The sequence below is a fragment of the Salmo trutta genome, chromosome 32 (genome assembly GCF_901001165.1).
Source record: "Salmo trutta chromosome 32, fSalTru1.1, whole genome shotgun sequence".
Taxonomy (NCBI): domain Eukaryota; kingdom Metazoa; phylum Chordata; class Actinopteri; order Salmoniformes; family Salmonidae; genus Salmo; species Salmo trutta.
In genome coordinates, this window is record NC_042988.1 from 7,121,552 (window position 1) to 7,144,047 (window position 22,496).

Here is a 22,496-nt window from a genome sequence, read left to right on the forward strand (position 1 = left end):
GATAATAAGGCAGGGTAAACAGTGGAGCGTCATAATGCCCTGCATGTGTAAACACCATTAGAGCCTTAAACGGAACAGAGGTGCTGCTGAAGCTGCAGCACTACAGTATGCTAGCTGGATCTAGCCCCGGGGATCAAAGTAGATCAGGCAGCCTGGCAGGCAACAGTGACAAGGGTCTGTCCTCCTTACCTACGCCCATGGAGCACAGCCCCCACCATCCTCTGTGCCAGTTAGTTAGTTAGTTACTTAGTTAGTTAGTTTGTTAGCTTGCCATGGCACCTGTAGTGCTGGTTGTCTATCTACCCTGTAATTTCAAAACAGGTTGGTGGATGAACACAAATTACAGTACAGCCCGGCTGCGAGGGTGGAGGTAGCTGGTTTTTCTTTAAGTGTTTACCTCCATATATCAATGTTGGTTTTTGCAAGACAGCCGTCCTAGACTGTTTGTAGCTTCCCTAGCTGTGCCTGTGAAATCAATCATCAGTGCAGGATGCAAAGCAGGCAAAGACTTTGCATTCTCCTGAAGCTCAAAGACCTCTGTGTGCTGTTCTTTTTCATTGCTGTATGCTTCCTGCTCTGCGGGGCTTCTGTTTGAAATGTGGGAGGTTTGAACAAACTTGGAGATATCTGGTAGTTGAGCAAACAAGGCATTCATCACTGTCTACTCGCGTTGTTTTTCTTTCGCTCCCTCTCCCCCATTAGTTGTAATGTATTGTTTGTTAAGTCTGGTAGAGGCAGACCAAGTTCTGCATCCCATCGCTCAGGTCGCAGCGCCGGCGAGGCTGCAAAGCCTAATGAAATAATGGTGCTGCACACTGTCTTTTTATGGGCTCGTTCACAATTTGTCGTCTTTGCAGTAGACGTTGTTGTCTTTTATATGTGATGCAACTTTTTCTTTGTCATCGTGCCATACCCATTTGTATTTCATAACTTTAAAGAGAAAGCCAAATTGCCCAGCAATGGGACAATAACACTTTTCTGAATCTGAATCTCAAATGAACCACTTGAAAAGACACCGCTGAGGCTGCAAAACGCAGCATGGAGAGCATGATTGAAAATGTATTCACGGGCGGTTGACTGTGCTGTCTTGTTCCGTATGCATAAATGCAGTGTAAGTCTTCTCCTGACTGTTGCATGTTTGGGCTCCGAGTTCGCCTGCTTTGTCACACACCATGGAGGAATTAACAGCTTACGTCTGTGGCTAGCACAAGCCTAACGCTAGCCTGGAGGAAGATTTGTGTAGTGACCATGGAGATTCGATTATGTGCTAGGAAAGAGACAGAGAGAGATGGAGAGACAGAAAGAGATGGGGAGGCAGAGAGAGAGAGAGAGAGAGAGAGAAAGAGAGAGGTTGTTTAAAATGACTGGAATGTCTTGCATCACCAGGAGACTGAGACCAGGGCAGAAAGTTTTAATCCTTGTGGTAATTTGAAAGCACCTTCGTCTCTCCTCTTTCCCCTTCGGAGGTGTTTATAGTGGTTGTTAAAATTTGATCTGCCCTCAGGCCAAGAGCAGGAAAACTCATTTATGTGTGTGGCCAGACCATAGTGACTTGGCGGAAAATGTCCAACTTACTGTATTTTACCTCACCACCACATCCTCTGCCAGGTGATCTTCATATCCAACACTCCATCAAGCCACTCAACCATCAGAAGGCCCTCAGTCTCAGTTATAATACACCAACCATTTGATTTCTCTCCCCAAGTGTGATTATCAACTTGGTTTTTTAGAATATATTTTGAGAAGATTTTGGAACCACAAACTCTTCCGGTTTGATTCATTTCAGAAGTTCTGCCTAGACAGCTGTTGGTGTGCTGAATGTCAAGCAGGGCCTCTTTTCCTGCTGGTCCCAGACTATCGACTCATTCACAGTGAGCAGCCTGCTTAGACACTGTAGCTAACACAAACAGCCGCTCCTTATGGGCCACCAAGGCAGCCAGAGGCACCTTACTCTCGACAGCTGGAGGAGGTAGTGGCTGTCAAGGTCTGTGTCCCAATGGCACCCTATTCTCTATATATAGCACTGTGGGCTCTGATCAAAAGTAGTGCACTATATAGGAAATAGGGAGCCATTTGAGGCACAGCCAAGTTGTCCCCCTCTCATCCTGTCCAATCATTACCACGTTGATATGAATGGAGAACAGAGTAAATGCTGAGCCAAGAGAGGAAACTAAGCTAAATGGAGGGAAAGGGTCGTTTTGGGGTTGATGCGGCCGATGGGGCTGATAGCCAGGCGTGTGTGTGTGTGTGTGTGTGTGTGTGTGTGTGTGTGTGTGTGTGTGTGTGTGTGTGTGTGTGTGTGTGTGTGTGTGTGTGTGTGTGTGTGTGTGTGTGTGTGTGTGTGTGTGTGTGTGTGTGTGTGGGAGTCTCTAGCACCTGTCATCAGCCACTCAAAGATCCACACAGTGACAGCAACATCCACTTACATGGGCCACTGTTGGCCACACTTGCACTCCCTATCCCAGCTGTCAAACTTCAAGAAGGCCCGGTCCCTGGCTCTGGAGATAAAGAGAAGGATGGAGGGTTGGCTGGGGGAGGAGGGAAAGAGGGATGGAGGGATAAGGGGGGCCTGCAGTCACTGCCAGAGGGAAGACATATGGCGACGGAGACCTCCGTGGCCGTTTAACCAATTTTCTGCTTCTGAGTCCATTACCTTCCGCTCTACAATTGTTTTGCACCGGCTTTCACTGTTTCATTCTCTCTCTCTGTAACGGTCGTCGTATGTAATGGACCAAGGCGCAGCGGGTTGAGTGCTCATTATAACTTTTATTTGAACACTGAAAAAAACAAACAAGAAAAACGAACGAACAGTAATGCAGGCTACACACACAGCTGTGCAAAAACAACTTCCCACAAAGGACAGGTGAAAACAGGGCTACCTAAGTGTGACTCCCAATCAGCAACAACGATTTACAGCTGTTCCTGATTGAGAGCCATACCAGGCCAACACAAAGAAATACACAACATGGACAGAGCATAGAAATACAAAACATAACCAAAAACCCCAGAATACTCTAAACAAACACCCCTCTACATAAACACATATCCCAACAAACCCCAAACCACATAAAACAAACACCCCCCTGCCACGTCCTGACCAAACTACAACAACAAAACTCCCCTTTACTGGTCAGGACATGACAGTACCCCCCCCCCCCCAAAGGTGCAGACCCCGGATGCACCTCACACAAAAAATAAACACAAAAATAAACCCCCCAAACTAAAGGGAGGGAAGGGAGGGTGGCATCCCGTGCTACACCCCCCCCTCCCCAATCCTCCTACTGTGGAGGTGGCTCAGGCTCTGGCCTTAGTCCCCCACCTAACCTGTCCACCCCCGCTGAATATCACGGGCTGAAGCGCGTCGCTGTAGACCTCGGGCTGAAGCGCTTCGCTGTAGACCTCGGTTGAAGGGCGACTCTGGGAGCTCCGGACTGTATGGTAACTCTGGGAGCTCTGGACTGTAGGGCGACTCTCTCGGTTCCGGACTGTAGGCCGTCTCTCTCGGTTCCGGACTGTAGGCCGTCTCTCTCGGTTCCGGACTGTAGGCCGTCTCATTCGGTTCCGGACTGTGGGCCGTCTCACTCGGTTCCGGACTGTGGGCCATCTCTCTACGGGGCACTGTCGCCGGACACTCTGGACGAGGCACTGTCGCCGGACACTGGACGAGGCACTGTCGCCGGACACTCTGGACGAGGCACTGTCGCCGGACACTGTGGATGAGGCACTGCCGCCGGAAGCTCTGGACGGAGACTGCGCACTGAAAGCCTGGTGCATGGTGCTGGCTTTGGAAGTGCCAGACTGGAAACACGCACCTCAGGGCTAGTGCGAGGAGCAGGAGTAGGACGAGCTGGACTGGGCTGACGCACTGGAGGCCTGGAGGCCTGGTGCGTGGGGCTGGCTTTGGAAGTGCCAGACTGGAAACACGCACCTCAGGGCTAGTGCGAGGAGCAGGAGTAGGACGAGCTGGACTGGGCTGACGCACTGGAGGCCTGGTGCGTGGGGCTGGTACTGGAGGTACCAGACTGGAGACACACACCCCAAGGCTAGTGCGAGGAGCGGGAACAGGACGTGCTGAACTGGGCTGACGCACTGGAGGCCTGGTGCGTGGTGCTGGCTTTGGAGACGCCAGACTGGATACACGCACCTCAGGGCTAGTGCGAGGAGCGGGAACAGGATACACTGGGCCGTGAAGACACACTGGCAGTCTCGAGCGCAGTACTGGCACCACCCTTACTGGCTGGATGCCCGCTTCCCCCTGGAAAATGCGGGACGTTGGCACCGCGCACACCGGCCTGTGAATGCTCGGCCTCGACGCCGTGCGCATCACCCCATAGCATGGGACCTGACCAGTAACATGCTGCCTCCGGTAAGCACAGGGAGTTGGCTTGGGGCTTAACCCTGGCCCAGCCAAACTACCCGTGTGCCCCCCCCCCAAATGTTTTCTTAGGGCTGCCTCTCAGGCTTCCATGCCAATCGTGTTCCAATATAACAGTCCCGGTCCTCTCCAGCCTTTTTCCATCGTCCCTCTCCAGCTAGGATCTCCTCCCAGGTCCACGACTCCCGATAGCTTTTCTCCAGCTCCTTACCCCGCTGCTTGGTCCATTGGTGGTGGGAAGTTCTGTAACGGTCGTTGTATGTAATGGACCAAGGCGCAGCGGGTTGAGTGCTCATTATAACTTTTATTTGAACACTGAAAAAACCAAACAAGAAAACGAACGAACAGTAATGTGGGCTACACACACAGCTATGCAAAAACAATTTCCCACAAAGGACAGGTGAAAACAGGGCTACCTAAGTATGACTCCCAATCAGCAACAACGATTTACAGCTGTTCCTGATTGAGAGCCATACCAGGCCAACACAAAGAAATACACAACATAGACAGAGCATAGAAATACAAAACATAGAACATAACCAAAAACCCCAGAATACTCTAAACAAACACCCCTCTAGATAAACACATATCCCAACAAACCCCGAACCACATAAAACAAACACCCCCCTGCCACGTCCTGACCAAACTACAATAACAAATAACCCCTTTACTGGTCAGGACGTGACACTCTCCCCATCAAAACATCATCATTTGACATTGCAGAGTAGTATGGCTGGAGACGACTGTTAGGATCTGTGCTCTTCTACATCAGAGGCTAAAGTGGAGAATCATTTGAGAGTGGAAAGTGATTGGGTTCTAATAGGAAGATTAGGTATTTGGATTTCAAGTATACATATCAAAATTAGGTATTAAGTATTTGGATGATGTGTACAAAGCAACATATGCGACCATCACTGCCGTTCGCTCTGCTACATCTTGGGCTGGGGTGGAGCTGAGATACTTATTCAACAAAGAGCTTGTGGAATCCTTTGAGTGGGAAATCATTCTAATGGGAAAAGTATGTATTTGGATTGAAGTGTACAGTACATAGCAACATATGGGACTCTCTTTATCGCTGTTTCCTAATGTCCATTCAAGGAAATGTATAAATTCCATTTAGACAAATAAGGGCAAGGGGGCATTGTTGCTCCCAAAACCAATTGGACAAAGATTTGTTGATACCATATTTGATCAGTGGAGGCTCCTCAGAGGAGCAACGGGAAACATAAAAATTCCAGGCATATGCGTTGTTAATGGCTATGACGTAGGGTTCAGCCAGGAGTTGATGGACAGTCAGAAGAGAGAAAGAAATGGTAGGAGGGACATCCCAGCTTCAAGTGGTGTCAGATTTCACACCCTGCTTCACACAGGCAGAAGAATCAGGGCTACCTGATTCTGAACGCGTTAGTTCTAGTAGCTATGTTGACTTGGATGTTAGCTAATATGGTGACAACAATGTACTTTCATTCATAGGCTAGGTTGTAGCAAGCTCATGGTGGGGATAGGGAAAATGTGAGTATCATGTAGTAGCCTAAACCTATCAGTGTTACATTGAGCTGGGTGAATGGAATATGAATGACAGTCGTCCAATATGCTGTAATAGAAATAAGGCCATGCTCATAAAAAAAATAATTATGATCTTAAATGGCACCGACCGCCACTGCATCTGATTGGTGGAGGACAGAGAAAATAGGAATCAAAGGAAGATTGACAGATCAATACCAAAGCTGATAGGGACATTTATCTCCATGAAGGTTACGTCTAAAATGATAATTTGCCCTTAACCGGCATCAGAGCAGAAAAACTGTAGACAGAAAGGAAGCCCTGTTTATCAAATAGCCTGTGGGCATTTCATGTCCGAACAGGCAACATTCATCTTTGCTTTTTATGCTGCTGCCAATATATTCTTCTTACTTTAAGGTGCATCATCAGCAACTTTCCACTAGAGTGGATTAAGTAACTGTCCTATGCGTGAAACACTGACCCATATAAGCACTGAGGTTTTTATGAGAAAGGCCTTGAACTGGTTTAGAGAATGATAGTTGATCAAAAGTTAAATTCCCCTTTCATCCTAAAACCCACTGAGTGTAATCAAAGTCTAAAGAAATATGCGTTTGTCACACATCACAGACATTACAGACTCCATTTATCCCCCTTGCCTAAACTCTTAGAAAATAAGATTTTTTTTTGTCCCTATAGGAGAACACTTTAGAACCCTTTGGTGGTGAAACATATTGTACTTAGAACCTTTTAGTGGTAAAGGGGTTCCACTTGTTTCCCATTGCTGTCCCAGTTGTTTTGAAGCACGAAGTGAGATAGAAAATCATGTAGGATGGCCCATTAATCAGATCTCTCTGGCACTGCCTATAATTCAACATGGTGTCACTTGGCCCTGATGCGTTGACGTGTCTAAGGGTCTGTTTGTCAGGCTTATCTGCCATGCAAGCCTAATTGTAGCTAGCATGCGTACTGGCGGCCGACACTTAAATCTCAATATAATGGAGTCTGCCAGTGGAGCTGCTATCCAGCTCCCCTTTAATAGCATACACATCAGTAGCAATTCAACTGTGACAGGGCAGTACAATTTGTCACATATGATCAGACATGATAGGGGTTTGTATGATGTCAGACTTTCTGCTGTCACAGGCTCTCTGACAAACATCAAAGCAGTGAGTAAACTGTTACTACAGAGTAGTTAAGTAAGCTGGATGTCTGACCCGCAAGACTAGTAGCCTTTGCCATCACCAAGGACCTGTTAACAACTAGCATTTGGCCCCTCTATTTGCATGTCTTTTTGAATTTCGATTTGTTTTGGCTAATGATGCAAAGAAGGCAAACATCTTTGATTTGGTCTGCTTCTGAGCACTGAACTATTTCACCATTTGGTAGTATGGTTCAAACTGGGTCTGGGGGCTCAGTTCTGTGTATAACAATTGCAAATGACTTCTAATAGGCAAGGGAAGTAGTTCTGTTTGTATTTCAAAGCTGCTTTCTTGTTAGCTATCAGATGGAAATTGAGTACATTCTCAAAGCATGAGGCTTGAGATGTTGTTGCTTCTACATTTTAATTACCCAAACAAAGGCAGTCTAATTATTCATAGGTTACATTTATATTGGAAAGAGGCAAAAGCTCCATCTGTAGTAGAAAAACTGATTAACACATTTCCGTTGATGTGCCCGCAGTTTTATAATTACTGTTAGGGCATGAAGTGTACTGCAGATTTGGATGAGATCAAGGACAAAGACCTACCAAATTACTACAGTACAATGCCAATACTGCTTTTGACAGATACATTTTGAGCAATGGACACGAGGGAGGCATATATATAATAACACTGAGCATCAGATTTGGTTTTGACCATGACTAAACGATGCAGTATTTGCTCATTTAAAAAATGTCGCCTTTAATCAGGCTTAATGTGGTGGAAGCAATTTAAAGTATTCATAGCCGTGGGTCATATAGCACATTAATTAATGTCAATATAATTAAAAGTGAGTCTCCGCCATATTAACTTAGTGCCACAACTACTGTATAGTGCCACACTAACAAGGTGTCTGTGATACCGCTGAAGAAATCGCCGCTCTTGTACTCCTTGAAGTGGAGGATCAGAAATGGGCATGTTACAAGTGAATACAACCACAAACACCAACGCAGTATACTGATACTAGAAAACATTAAGAACGCCTTCCTAATATTGAATTGCCTTTTGCCCTCAGAACAGCCTCAATTCATCGGGGCATGGACTCTACAAAGTGTCGCAAGCCTTCCACAGGGATGCTGGCCCATGTTAACGCCAATGCTTCCCACAGTTGTGTCAAGTTGGCTAGATGTCCTTTGGGAGGTGGACCATTCTTGATACACACGGGAAACTGTTGAGCATTAAAAAAAATGTGGCATTGCAGTTCGTAACACAAACCGGTGCCCATGGCACCTACTACCATACCCCGGTCAAAGGCACTGAAATATTTTGTCTTCCCATTCACCCTCTGAATGGCACACATACACAATCCATGTCTCAATTGTCTCAAGGCTTAAAAATCCTTCTTTAAACTGTCTCCTCACCTTCATCTACACTGATTGACGTGGATTTAACAAGTGACATCAATAAGGGATCATAGATTTCACCTGGATTCACCTAGTCAGTCTATATCATGGAAAGAGCATGTGTTCTTAATGTTTTGTATACTCAGTGTATATCTCCCATCAAGAAATTCTTCAGATAGATTACATGAGAACAACTATATTATAGAAGAAGTCTATTGATGTTGCATTACATTGTCTCGTGTCAATGGAGAGTGAGCTAATGGAGACATGCTTTTCGACTCATTCCATACGCACTTTGCGTGGGTTGTATCTCTCACGCATCACTACTGTCACACACACAAAAAGAGAGAGAAAGAGAGAGCACTACTACAGCAGCCAGCGATGCTCTTAAACCCATTCATCATGGCAGGGGGGAATTAAGAGCAATTCGCTCACCCCATCCATTTGAAGTATAAATAAGTCATGTGCTAGCCACTTAGCGTGAGGGAGTTCAATCACTAGGGTAGCCTAGTGGTTAGAGCATTGGGCTAGTAACCGAAAGGTTGCAAGTTTGAATCCCCGAGCTGACAAGGTACAAATCTGTCGTTCTGCCCCGGAACAAGGCAGTTAACCTGCAGTTCCTAGGCCGTCATTGAAAACAAGAATTTGTTCTTAACTTGCCTAGTTAAATAAAGTTAAATATGATATACTGTGTCTTCAATGTGAGAGGCGGGACATCACTTGTGAGTGTTGATTAAAAAAATATATGACGTATTTCACCAGAAGAGATCGGTTAAGTATGTGTTTGTTTGGCTCTCATTAGCTGCAGAACAAGCATTTCATATAGCAAGCACCCATCACTCTTTATAAAGCAATACACACATTGCCCTTGGTAACATCATCTTCCCAAGTGTAAAGTTGATTGCAATGTTAAAAACAATTGTTTGTCACTTGTTACTAACTTCACCTAGCATTTCAAATGCCACCCTTAATTCAGTCGTCAAGCTAAATCCTGGCACTAGAACAGACAGAAAAGAGCAATGGAAAGATTGTGGGTTGTGTGAAGTTCAGGACATACTCCATTGTTTTTCCAGACTGGGTCATCCAATCAGAGAGAGACTGTGGCAGCTTGAAGTTATAGATAATGCTTTTGAATTTTTCTGCCTGACCAATTGGGTGAAAATAACAGAATGTCTGGTATTTGGATGATGCTTGTGGTATTTGTAGTTTTTGTCATTATATCACATAGCATGATGGAGGATTAGTTGTTTGTGATGTATTAAGACACTTTACTACACATAATATCCATTTAGTGGTTTAGAGTGCTAATACAATGTTAATACATGAATATCTCTCTAACATCCACTCTGCTTTCTATTGGCCTCTGTAGCATTTTGGCCCTCACAGGCACACACACAGAGCTAACTCTTGTCTCTGGAGGGAGGGGTTTGTTGAAACCAACCAACCTCTTACATTCCACAAGAAAAATAGTTCTTTCTCAGAATAATTTCAACCTTCCTCGAACCTGAGGGATAAGGGGATCATGACAGGGGGTGATGCTGTCTCGTGTTTGGGGGCTCAGGGGTTCGTGGAAGAACAACAATCCCTGGATATCAGTCTTTCCAAAGCAGAGATCATCTCCACTCTATTTGTATCATCCCAACTCTATTTGTTCTCACAACCAGCCTGCCAAACAGCCAGCCAGGCAATGTATCATAACACTGATGGTTGTTCTTGTTGACTGTAGTCAGCTGCAGTGAACCCATTCCTACGGCATGCTCCAGCCCCTGGCTCCATGTTTGTGTCTGTGTGCCTGTCAAGCCTCTTGTTACGCAGACTCTCCAAGATGGAGTTGGGCCAATAGTGGTGGATGGGGACGAGAATTGAGAGCGTGAGGACAGCATTGCCATTTGTAAGAGCCCAGCGTATATATTACATGTTGTTGGTGCCTGGTTCCTATTGTCAGACCTGGATTATCAATTTTACAGATGGCTGCTGCTGCTAACGCTGTGTGGCTTAGTCAGTTACCACAGACACACGCAGAAACAGACACACACACACATACATGGGCACACACACAGACATGCACACACACAGCAACTCTCTCCAACACACACACACACACACACACACACACACACACACACACACACACACACACACACACACACACACACACACACACACACACACATTATCTAATTGAAGAGGATTTTATGAGGTGCCATTCAACTCGCATGGAAAGGCTTCTGGCAAGGCATACAGAACCCTGTCTGAAACTTTGCATAGTATAAACATTGGATGCATCATGGTTGTGTAATGCCAATGCCATTTTATGTAGAGCAATGTCAATACCATGTGTTAATGCCTTGTTAGTATATAAGGAGGACCAATGTGAATCGCACAACAAGGTAGTTGGGATAAACTCATATTATTTGTCTCGACTTAAACCAAGAGTCCAAGAATCTCTCCCCTGAAACCAGTGTCCAAACATGGTACAAAATGCACTTGCCTTCCAGCATTGTCACATTGTTTTCCGGATTTACCATCAAAAGTTTCCGGGAAGTAGGAGAGCCAGGAATCATTCTGAGAAGCCTGGGAGAGAGTCGTGGGTTTCTGTGGTGCAGCACAGTGCTGAGAGTGAGGGATTTCAGGCACTTGACTTCTCTACCCCAGCGGTTGTTCAGGCAGCTTAGGGTTTTGATTCTCTGCGAAGACTGAATCACTTTCTTTTTTTCAAAACCTGTATCTCTATTCACTCACTATAGTGTGTGGTCAGGTATTATATTTGTAGAACCCTGTATTGTGTGGGACCTTGAAAAGTTTTGATGAAGCCACAAAGTGATATTGTGTTTGCACAGACAGTCAGACACTTTAATTAAGGGGATCAGTGGTGGATATAGGAGTGAAAATTGCCTCTCCGGGTGTTCTTTCATGTCCTGATGGGCTGATTAAAAGGCTGTTACCTGGGCACGAACCTGGCTTCACTCACCATACAGGTGCATTGCTGATTGGTTATGAGTGCCATGCCCTGAGCTCTAAAGGAAGCTGGAGCTCAAATCCTCCATTATATACAAATTAAGATACAATACTGGCTTTGATCTGATTCTACCCCTTTCTGCCCAAGAATGGAAAACCAGAATGGAAAGAATGAAAAACAACATTGTGGCAGTCACTCTGCCTTGATTGAAGGCCTTCTGCCAGCCAGTGTATCAGTTGTAAAGCCAGTTGGGCCAGTGTTATCTGGTGAACTCCATTAGACAGATAGTCAGTTAGTCCTCCTGGCACCAATACAATCCACTTTCATTCACAGTCAAAAGGAACTCGATAGAAGATCAAGAGCAATTTCCCTGTTGACCCCTTTCATTTTAGCAATTGCATTTTGACACATACATTTTCATTTTTGAAGATTATTGATAATGAATGTTTTCTGAAGCATCAATGTATGTCTTATTCAGGGTTTATAAAGGCTTCATTAAGACAAAAGTAGTTTGTTTGAAGTGGAACCAGGAAGAATAGTTTATCACATGCACTGACTATGGACAGTCAGAATTAGATTTAGTTTCAACCCTTTTGGCAACTGCAGATTGGGCTCAGGGCTATGGTGGCCTGTTTGAATTACCATGTATTGTTCATTGTTTACAATTTTAGGCTAAGCTGTCGGGGGATTTGCTCATAAAATGAACACTGCTCTGCTGCCAATACAATTGTGCCTAAAAATGTATTATATTGTTCTAGTTCTATTTTTATTGCTTTGTGTAAGTTGATTTGACCTTCTCTGTTAGATATTCTGGTAACTAAACCACAGTATTCAGTATTCGCACAATGTCTTTTCAAACTTGAACAGACCTTCACTCGTTTCACCCCGTCTGCAATAAGAAAACTGCAGAAAAGTCAAAGAGGGCAGGACAGGACAGAGCACACCCTGTGGTTGTGGCTAATAGAACACTCAAATAAAACTCCCCTAAATGAGGATGTGCAACAGTACTGTATAATTATTATTAGTCAGGGTCAGTTGAAACCCAAGTATGCCTTACGGTTGATCAAGGAGCAAAATTGGTACACTCAGTAAAATAGTCCATCACGAGGGAGACAAATACAAGCAATGGTATCTCACGCAGACTTTCAAAAGCCTGTGAGAAAGCTATCCCTGCTAGCACATTTGGTTCCTTGGAAGTTGTGGGAACGGAGCCATACAGTATGTTTCCTGACCGGTAACGTTTTTAAAATGTTCTGAGAACAGAAGTCAACAAAATCAAATCAAATTTTATTTGTCATGTGCGCCAAATACAACAGGTGTAGACCTTACAGAGAAATGCTTACTTAAGGCACTAACCAACAGTGCCATTTTTAAGTAAAAAATAGGTATTAGGTTAACAAAAGATAAGTAAAGAAATAAAAAGAACAGTAAAAAGACAGTGAAAAAAAATGCATTTTGCCTGTTCTGGGAACGTTTCTTTTTATCTGTTCTGGGAACGTTTCTTTTTAGGTTGCAGGGAGGTTCTGAGAATGTTTTACTCTTGTTCCTTGAAAGTTTTTTTGGGAGGTTTTATTAATGCTCTTAGAACATAAATTATAGGTTATTTGGACATTTTTTTTATTGTGACCAGGCATCAGTGAGATTCAAAACTATAATCTTCTATTCTCTATGCATGTACATGGAATTAGTCCACTGCGCCACCAGGATGGAGCTAGCACGCCATGTTTTTTTACGCATACAAAGCTCTTCATTTTAGTCTATTCAAACAGACCCCATTTAAAAGGAAGCAAGCACTCATTAAGACCAGTACATCTGAACACACTTATCAAGATAGAGGATAGAGAGAGTTTTGTTGATGCTGAGAACGGAATGTAAAATTTTTAAAACAACATTCTTTGAATGTTCTCGTGGTTTTTATGTTGTTGTTTTCTTAACGTTCTTGGAAGAATTTGAAAACTTTACTTTCCATAGAACTATGAGGAAACCTGTTGGAAACGTTATGCTGAAGTACTGAAATTCCCAAAGAAAAACATTGTTTCTTAATGTTCTTGGAACAATTTGATGTCATGACTTTAAAATGAACCATGAGGAAATGTTAATGTGAAGTATTGAAATTCCCACATAAGAAAGTTGTTTTTTAACGTTATTGGAACAATTTGAGTACATTACTTTAAATAGAACCATGACGAAACCTGAAGGAAACATTATGCTGAAGTACTGACATCTCTATAGTAGAACATTGGTTCTTAACATTCTCTGAACTATTTGAGAACGTTCACGGTTTTACATTCCTTAAACATTACCAAAATTGAAATGAAATGTAACCATGTTGTCAATGGTGTGCGTACTGGGAGCTGAGTCAGGTGCAGGAGAGCAGAGAGTTGTGAACAGGTGCACACTTTATTGAGGCAGGATAAACCAAGACAGACACCACTGCGTCGAAACCTCCAGCCAATTGGCAAAAGTGCAAAAAGCACAAACAGTCACAATAATTATGTTCAAATAAATAAACATACCTCGTGATAAACACGGAAAAAACGAACACCAGTCTAGCGCGTCAAAATTGACACAACAATTTCACACAAAGACATGAGGGGGAACAGAGGAATAAATACATGTTGTGTGATTGGGGAATGAAAACCAGGTGTGCAGGGAACAAGACAAAACAAATGGATAAATGAAAAATGGAGCGGTGATGGCTAGAAAGCCAGTGACGTCGACCGCCAAACGCCACCCGAACAAGGAGAGGAGCCGACTTCGGCGAAAGTCGTGACACGTTTGAACTTTTAGGAAACGTTCTGTTAAAGAAATGAAATACCAAGAAAAACATTTGTTTTTTGTCAAGTTACTTAAATGTGCTGAGAATGTTGAGAAAGCCAAGCGTCTATCTTGCACCATTACCAGAAAGTTGTGGAAAGGTTGTATGCAAAATAACAATAAGACAACCACAATCTCACCAAACTTTAAGAAATATGTACATATTTAAGAAACACATAACTTTCTCAGCTCGGTAGCTACCTTTAAAAAAAAATTCTCAGCATGTAGTGTGTGACAGTTCTTTTTGTGATAGCTTTACCCATGGTTGTCATATAGGCTCCATTTTCCCATAGTGTGCAGTCAATTTTGCTGGAGTGAACCAGAGCGAATCACATGAAGTCAGAGGTGACAACATATGTCTCTGCTGGACAAACCACCTTTAGGTTATGAGTTGAACTCCCCCATGCCTACTCCTCTGTTCTGCTCTGTTGAATAACTGACTGAGGGCAGAAGGCTGACTTCCTGTGTTTTCCTTCCTCTCCACTCCATTCTACACAGAAGCACTCACTCTGGGCTATGTGTAACTCAGATGTTTGTTGGGGGAGTGTGTGAGTGTGTGTGTGTGTGTGTTGAGGGGGTTGGGGGGGTTGTGCGTTCGTGCCAGAGTTTGGAACCAAATTTATTTCCGTTCTGTTCCACTGTTCCAACCAGCAAAATAAAGTTCTGAACCGGTTCTAACAAAAAAAAGCACAGGTTTATATCATTCCTTTCTGTTCCTTTTTTAACTTGAGAAATCAACCGTTTTTTACATTTAGCTCATTAAATGACTTCGCCAATCAGTGCGGACAGAGCAGGCAAGCTAGTTGTTTACATGCGTGATGGACAGATGAGTGTAGCCTATGGCGCAAGATGTGTCTGAAGTTTTGTGGGTGGGAAGAGAGCGAGAGAAGGTTGAGGAGGAGGCTTAAAGCACTGGACATCTTGTTATGACATGTATTCTTTGAATTAGAACCACATAATTATACCTAGGAGGAGCGGCTTCCATAGAGGAACTTTGAATGTCCTTTGAGCTAGCTAGCTAACAAGCTTGTGTGCAGAGTGGCACCAGAATTAAAAACAAGTCTTACCTTTTTGTAGTTAATGAATCCAAAGTGAAACGTGATAACTAGGCCTATAGTATCCTTAACTAGCTTCAAAAAAGTTGATCCATTCTTCTCTAGCTAGTTTAAAATATATTTCCTGAATCATGCTTGTAATGACAGTACAGTACTTCAGAGGGGGAGGGGCAGGTAGCCTGAACACACACAAACACTGACAAAGATTTTCAGCTTGCAGGAAGACACTGGAATACATTTCTGGGTGACAGAGTGAGGGCTTTGCATAAGCGCTTTGTTGCATTTTCATGTAGTACTAGAAAAAATGCCTGAAAAAAAAATGCCTGGAACGTTCCTATGCTTTTAAAATAACAGTTCTATTCCAGAACAGTATGGATCACTTTCGTTCCCGTTTCTGTTCCTTGGATCACGTTCTGTTCCCTGAACCTATTCTAACCCCTGGTTTGTGTTCGCATGTGTGCATGATATATGCCTTGAGATCTACTTGCTAGAGGTGCAGTTTGTGAGTGACAGAAGTTTCTATTCTCCTTGTGGATTAGCATTCATTAGCTCAGACATTCTTTCTAATTATGGTTTAAGAGTGATTCACAGATCTGTTTCTGATTTAGCAAAAATCCCCCCTGGGATGGGTTCTTTTCTCAGGCTTTTGAAATTAAGAGTGGAGATTTAACTCCACCCAAATCCCATTTAACTCCACCCAAATTGAGATGAGCAGATTTTATTATTTATTTTTTATCAGAAGCCAGCTGATAAGTATTGCACATTTAAACTGCCAACTGCACTTTAAAAGTACACATTTTTAAAAACACACGCACACACGCAACCACACTCACTCCTACCCACTTTGCTTAGGAGAAGGATTGAGTTGTATAGAATACTACATGGGCATAATGAGTCAATGACCCCTGGATATGTCTCCATGCCAACCTGCCCATGACCCCTGGATATATTTCCATGCCAACCTCCCCATGACCCCTAGATATACAGTATCTCCTTGCCAACCCAGATTTACCTCTCTCTCTCTCTCTAGGGACTAGGGACATATAGGTACTATATATATAGGTACTACAATGACTTGGGATATAGGGACAACAAAGACTACAAAGTCCCCACCATTCTTTCACCCTTAATTTTCTTTGTTTTTACCAACCATGCACTTATTCAAATGGATTATACAATTGGCATTACTTAGCACAGAAGTGTTATGCTTGGTAAGATATTCCTCATGTGTGAAAGATACCTGCTGTGCATCATCTTCACACCACATGGCAGTGTCTGAATTAGTTGAGAGAATTAAATTAATTCATGTTGTACTGTATTGGCCAGCTGCAGTGATGATGTGTGGTCATTATGCGGCATTAGAGTGCATTACTGTAGAACCACGGCTAAAATGTTGCCAAACATGCTAATTATGTGAATGTCAGTCAAGAAGTGTTACGCTCATCGATGGAAGGATTGGACCAAAGTGCAGCGTGGTAGGCGTACATCTTAAAATGTATTAAATGAACACCGAAACAAAACAAATAAACAAAAACATAACGTTCAGTAGGGCATACAGCACAGTACCAAAAACAAGATCCCACAAACTAAGGTGGGGAAAAAGCCTGCCTAAGTATGATCCCCAATCAGAGACAATGATAGACAGCTGCCTCTGATTGAGAACCATACCCGGCCAACAAAGAAATAGAAAACATAGATTTCCCACCCTAGTCACACCCTGACCTAACCAAATAGAGAATAAAAGGGATCTTTAAGTTCAGGGCATGACAAGAAGTACTTTCATGAATGTGTGATTGCATTATCAAGGCTGACACAGTTTTAGTAAAGATTGATTGATCTAATATTCTGCCAGCTTATTACTATTGAAGACTGCATACAGTGGAACTACATTTCTTAGGAAAGTACCATTGAAAAGCAAACTATTTTTTTCAGACAGTTCCACTACTATCCGCCGCAGAATAGTAATTTAACACTTGGGAAAGATTCCATGTCTTGCTCATCCTGTTTTTAAGCTGAAGGTTATGCCAGAACATGCTACTGACACAGAGCACCATTTTGTTGTGATAATGAATCACAGTTAAGAGACAGCATATAAGTAGAGCTCCCTGAGAGGATAAATAATGTTTCAAGTGCAGCTCCTTGTGACACACTCTGAATTCTGAATTCTCCTTTCATCAACAAGGACACAAGCAAAGCAAACAAGTAAGCAGATGAGGTTACATAAAACCCAATTAATGTTCTCAAGCAGTTGAGGCTATTTTGAGTGTACTGTCTCTACGGCAGACCAGGTGTGTGATTTTTATTTTATATTCTTGCTTCTTCCTGTCTTCACGGATTATTGCATTCCAATTTCAACTTATTACGAAATGTAGGTCACAAATCAATTTAGTGTCATTTGTAGGAAACCTCAGAGGAGGGATGGGGGGGGGGCAGGGCTTTGGGCCACCACAAGCCAGAACAGCTTCAATGCACCTTGGCAAGTGTCTGGAACTCTAGTAAAGGGATACGTCACCATTCTTCCATGGGAAATTCCATCATTTTTTGTCAATTGTTACAATACAATTTGCAGTCTACAAATTATGTGTAATTATCTTCCGGCCCCCTGAACATTTGCGCAAGAACAAATTGGCCTGCGGCTGAATCTAGTTGATGATTCCTGGCCTATAGGGATATTTATGTATCTACTGCATATGTTTCCCTAGGCATGTACATTTTTATTTAACCTTTATTCAACTATGCAACTAAACAAATTCTAATTTACAATGACAGCCTACTCCAGCCAAACCCTAACAACGCTGAGCCAATTGTGCGTTGCCCTATGGGATTCCCAATCACAGCCGGTTGTGATACAGCCTGGAATCGAACCAGGGTCTGTAGTGATGCCTCTAGCACTGAGATGCAGTGCCGTAGACCACTGCGTCACTCGTGAGGGCCAGGGTACGCAGAAGGGAATGGGTGCAATACATGTGAATATTTTCTTTACAGCCTACATGACAAGCTAGTGCAATATGCATGCATAATTGACATGAATGTTTGTACTTCAGGATCAATGGAACGTCCTGAAAGTTTTAACTCCGCAGGTTGTTCGTTATACTGTACGTCAGGGAACCCTATAGGGAAGTAATGTATATAAATAACATGAACAATTCATGCCACAAATGTAAAATATGTGCATAAAACCAACATGTAAAATTAATGTAATATTTTACGATGCTGAGACTGGGAGTATGTCTGATAGTCAATGAATTTGATACATTGTTTTATTCAGTGAACAGCATAGAAATGCACTATTGGGAACTTGGGGATATTTTCGGCCTTTTTGTGTGGGAGGTAGGCTGACTAATGCTAGACACTAGACATAGTGTCTGCCTATGTTTCCCTCATCTCAAGTCGACAGTGAAGTTCACATCAGTACTAAACTTATGTCATCTGTCTTTTAGATAACAATGTGTTTTACCCCAGTTCCAGAAACAGACTGACTAGACTTGTTTTCTCTTTATTTATTTCTCTTTTCCTTTTCAGGTGCTGACCATCTGGGCTGTAGTGATCTCCGGGACAACGGCTGACCTGACCTGTGATACACTGCTCCTGCTGTCCACCAATCTTACTGGTGAGGCCCTCCTCCAATCATCTAAGGACAGTTTTCTATGTGGGCGGGGAATATGGTGGAGAAACATTTTTGATGGTCTATCATGTTAAATAGAGAGTTGCATCATTCTGAGTTTTTAGAATCACAGAATAGGCACTGGTGGAATACTGTACATAGGCAACAACAGTCATTATTGGTCCGTACACAGCATCAGTGGCCAACAGCAATGCAATTGAGCAAGAATGTGTTCCCAATAGAAGTCCATATGCACTTTGTAGTCCCAATCACCTATAATAACACAAAGCTTTCAAAATGTTTTTATTTTTTTAATGGGGGGGGGCTGAACGCAATGATTCCTCATGTGTTTTTCTGCTCCTCATTAAGAAAAATAAGATTTGGGTCTTGGAGGTATGGTTCGATGTGGGTGTGTTACGTTCACTATATCGTACCCTGGCAGTTATTGTTGTTTGTCCCTATTGAGTCATGGTAGCAACCATTTTCCTTCAAAATGGTCCGAATTAATTAAGATAAATCAAGAAGTCTCTAATTAACTTCAACGTTTTTGCCGAGGAGGTCTTGGTCGTTCAATTTGACATCTAGCTAAGGTGTCTGGTGCAGTATTTCTCAAGTAAATATTTTTTGCATGGAAACTAGAAGTGCACTACAGTATCGAGTCAGCTGCTACTACACTCAATACTGATTTTCTGCTGCTCATTAGACTACCTACTGCCAGAGTACACTACGTGTCTGTCTGGCAGTGTTTCATAGGGAATCATGTGACAAAGTAGATTGCGGTGGGATACAAGATGCTCGCAAATGTGTTTTGAATTTTTTAAATATTGAATATTGGCAGTTTGGATGCATGTGTGCATTGTCTCCATTTGTAATTTTGCCAAAAAAAGTGGCAGACTCGAGTGATTACTATCAAACACATCAGCAAGTTGGAACTCAATAAGCTTAGGGGCCAAGTGTTCTTTCAACATAACATTGGCGACGTGTTGTCTTATGTAAACAAGTCAGAGTGTCTAGTTTGAGAAACAGACGCCTCACAAGTCCTCAACTCACAGCTTCATTAACCTGTTGGGGTGTAGGGGGCAGTATTTTCACGGCCGGATGAAAAAACGTACCCAAATTAAACTGGTTACTACTCTTGCCCAGAAACTAGAATATGCATATTATTACTATTTTATTCACGTTTTTCAATTACCGGTGATAAATCATGCGTTCCAATTTTTGCATAAATTGTAATGGGCACATAGTATGTGTGTAAAATAATGTTTTGAAGGTTGTACTGATTATGATGAGCTAAGCTAATTCCAGCTATCTGGAGCCATGTTTGTTGACACACATTTCACGGCAGGATAAAAAACGTACCCGATTTAAACTGGTACTACTCTTGCCCAGAAACGAGAATATGCATATTATTAGTAGATTTGGATAGAAAACACTGAAGTTTCTAAAACTGTTTGAATGGTGTCTGTGAGTATAACAGAACTCATATGGCAGGCAAAAACCTGAGAAAAGTCCAACCAGGAAGTGGAAAGTCAGAGAATTGTAGTTCTTCTTTTGATTCTCTATCGAAACTACAGTTTCTGTGGGGTCACGTTGCACTTCCTAAGGCTTCCATTGGCTGTCAACAGCCAATGGAAGTTCTTTCAGCATTCTCCTGTCACTGGGCAGATAATAGGAGCTCAGTCAATCAGTGGACTGTCTGTGGACAAAGGGATTGGATATGCACGGTCCCACGAGCGCGCCGTTCCTTCTTTTTCTTCTTGAATGAATATGCTATTGTCCGGTTGGAATATTATCGCAATTTTACGTAAAAAATACCATAAAGATTTATTTTAAACAGCGTTTGACATGCTTCTAAGTACGGTAATGGAACATTTTGACTTTTCGTCTCTGGTACCGCGCTCGCGCGTTATGCCTTTGGATAAGTGATTTGTACGCACAAACAAAAAGGTATTTGGACATAAATATGGATTATTTGGAACAAAAACAACATTTCTTGTGGAAGTAGCAGTCCTGGGAGTGCATTCTGACAAAGATCAGCAAAGGTAAGAGCATATTTATAATACTAATTCTGAGTTTAGGTGACCCCGAACTTGGCGGGTGTCTGTATAGCTTGCTGTGATGGCGAGCTATGTACTCAGAATATTGAAAAATGTGCTTTCTCCGTAAAGCTATTTTAAAATCTGACACAGCGGTTGCATCCAGGAGTAGTCTATCTATAGTTCTTTAAATAATTGTTATATATTTTGTCAACGTTTATGATGAGTATTTTTGTAAATTGATGTGCACATTCACCAGACGATTTGGTGGGAATACATTTTCTGAACATCACGCTCAAATGTAAAATGCTGTTTTTGGATATAAATATGAACTTTATCGAACAAAACATACATGTATTGTGTAACATAATGTCCTAGGATTGTCATCTGATGAAGATCGTCAAAGGTTAGTGCTTAATTTAGCTGTGTTTGGGGTTTTATTGACACACGTCCTTGCTTGAAAATGGCTGTGTGATTATTTTGGTCTATATACTCTCCTAACATAATCTAATGTTTTGCTTTTGCTGTATAGCCTTTTTGAAATCGGACAATGTGGTTACGTCAAGGAGAAGTGTATCTTTAAAATGGTGTAAAATAGTTGTATGTTTGAGAAAGTTGAATTATGACATTTTGTTGTTTTGAATTTGCTGCCCTGATATTTCCCTGGCTGTGTCCCGCAGGTGGGACGCTAGCCTCCGACGTAGCCCATAGAAGTTAAATAGTACCCGCAAAACACCAGTCTCAACATCAATAGTGAAGAGGCGAGTCCGGGATGCTGGCCTTCGAGGCAGAGTTCCTCTGTCCAGTGTCTGTGTTCTTTTGCCCATTGTAATCTTTTATTTTCATTGGCCAGTCTGAGATATGGCTTGTTCTTTGAAACTCTGCCTAGAAGGCCAGTGAGACTGGTGTTTTGCTTGACTACATGACAAAGGCGTGGGATCTTATTGCATGAGCAGTTTATCAAGACTGTCTAATCATATGCGATGGTGATGGGACTTAAGAGTTGCACCTCAGTTACCCTCAGTATCAATCTATGAATAGTCTGTGATGATTGCAGTCTCTTTTACATAAGGATTAGCCTTCCCACACCTCTCACCCATCACCCTCCACTTTCACTTCAAAGGCCAATCTAAAAGATTATGTGGAGCAGTTGCTCTGTGCTGTATGTGTGAACACAATGTGTTTGAGGACATGATTTGGTGGAGCTCAGATCCGATAAGATCTATGAAGATGGATTATCTCTAAGTTATCAGAGACTGCATGTGGAAGAGTGTCAAAGGAATTTTCTATCCTAATGAATAATTAACAATCAATAAGCCTTGACTAATCCCCAGGGTTTGTAAGACACTGGGTTCATAATTAGGCAAGGACTGAGCTTTCTGCAAAAGGTCTGTTCAGTTTATTCAGAGAACGTTCTGCCCAACATACACAAAGATGTTTATTTTATCCTCTCTCCGCTTACGCACACACATCCACACCCAAAAGTACATAACCTATGCACACACATACGCACAGACAGTAGGTGAACAGTATCTCTTCCTTGACCTGCTACCACTGTTCCAGCACCGCCTGTTCCTTTCCCCATAGATTAGGAGAACCTTGAAG

The 22,496-nt window shown here is 42.7% G+C and overlaps 1 protein-coding gene across 1 annotated transcript in view; it reads left to right on the plus strand.

Annotated features, from left to right (window-relative positions):
* The window catches only part of LOC115170939 (corticotropin-releasing factor receptor 1), a 183,312-nt gene that overhangs the window by 27,554 nt on the left and 133,262 nt on the right, over positions 1–22,496 (plus strand). The window contains exon 2 of the mRNA XM_029727338.1: positions 18,774–18,861. Within this exon, the coding sequence (XP_029583198.1) occupies positions 18,774–18,861 (88 nt within the window). The remainder of the gene's footprint in view (positions 1–18,773; positions 18,862–22,496) is intronic.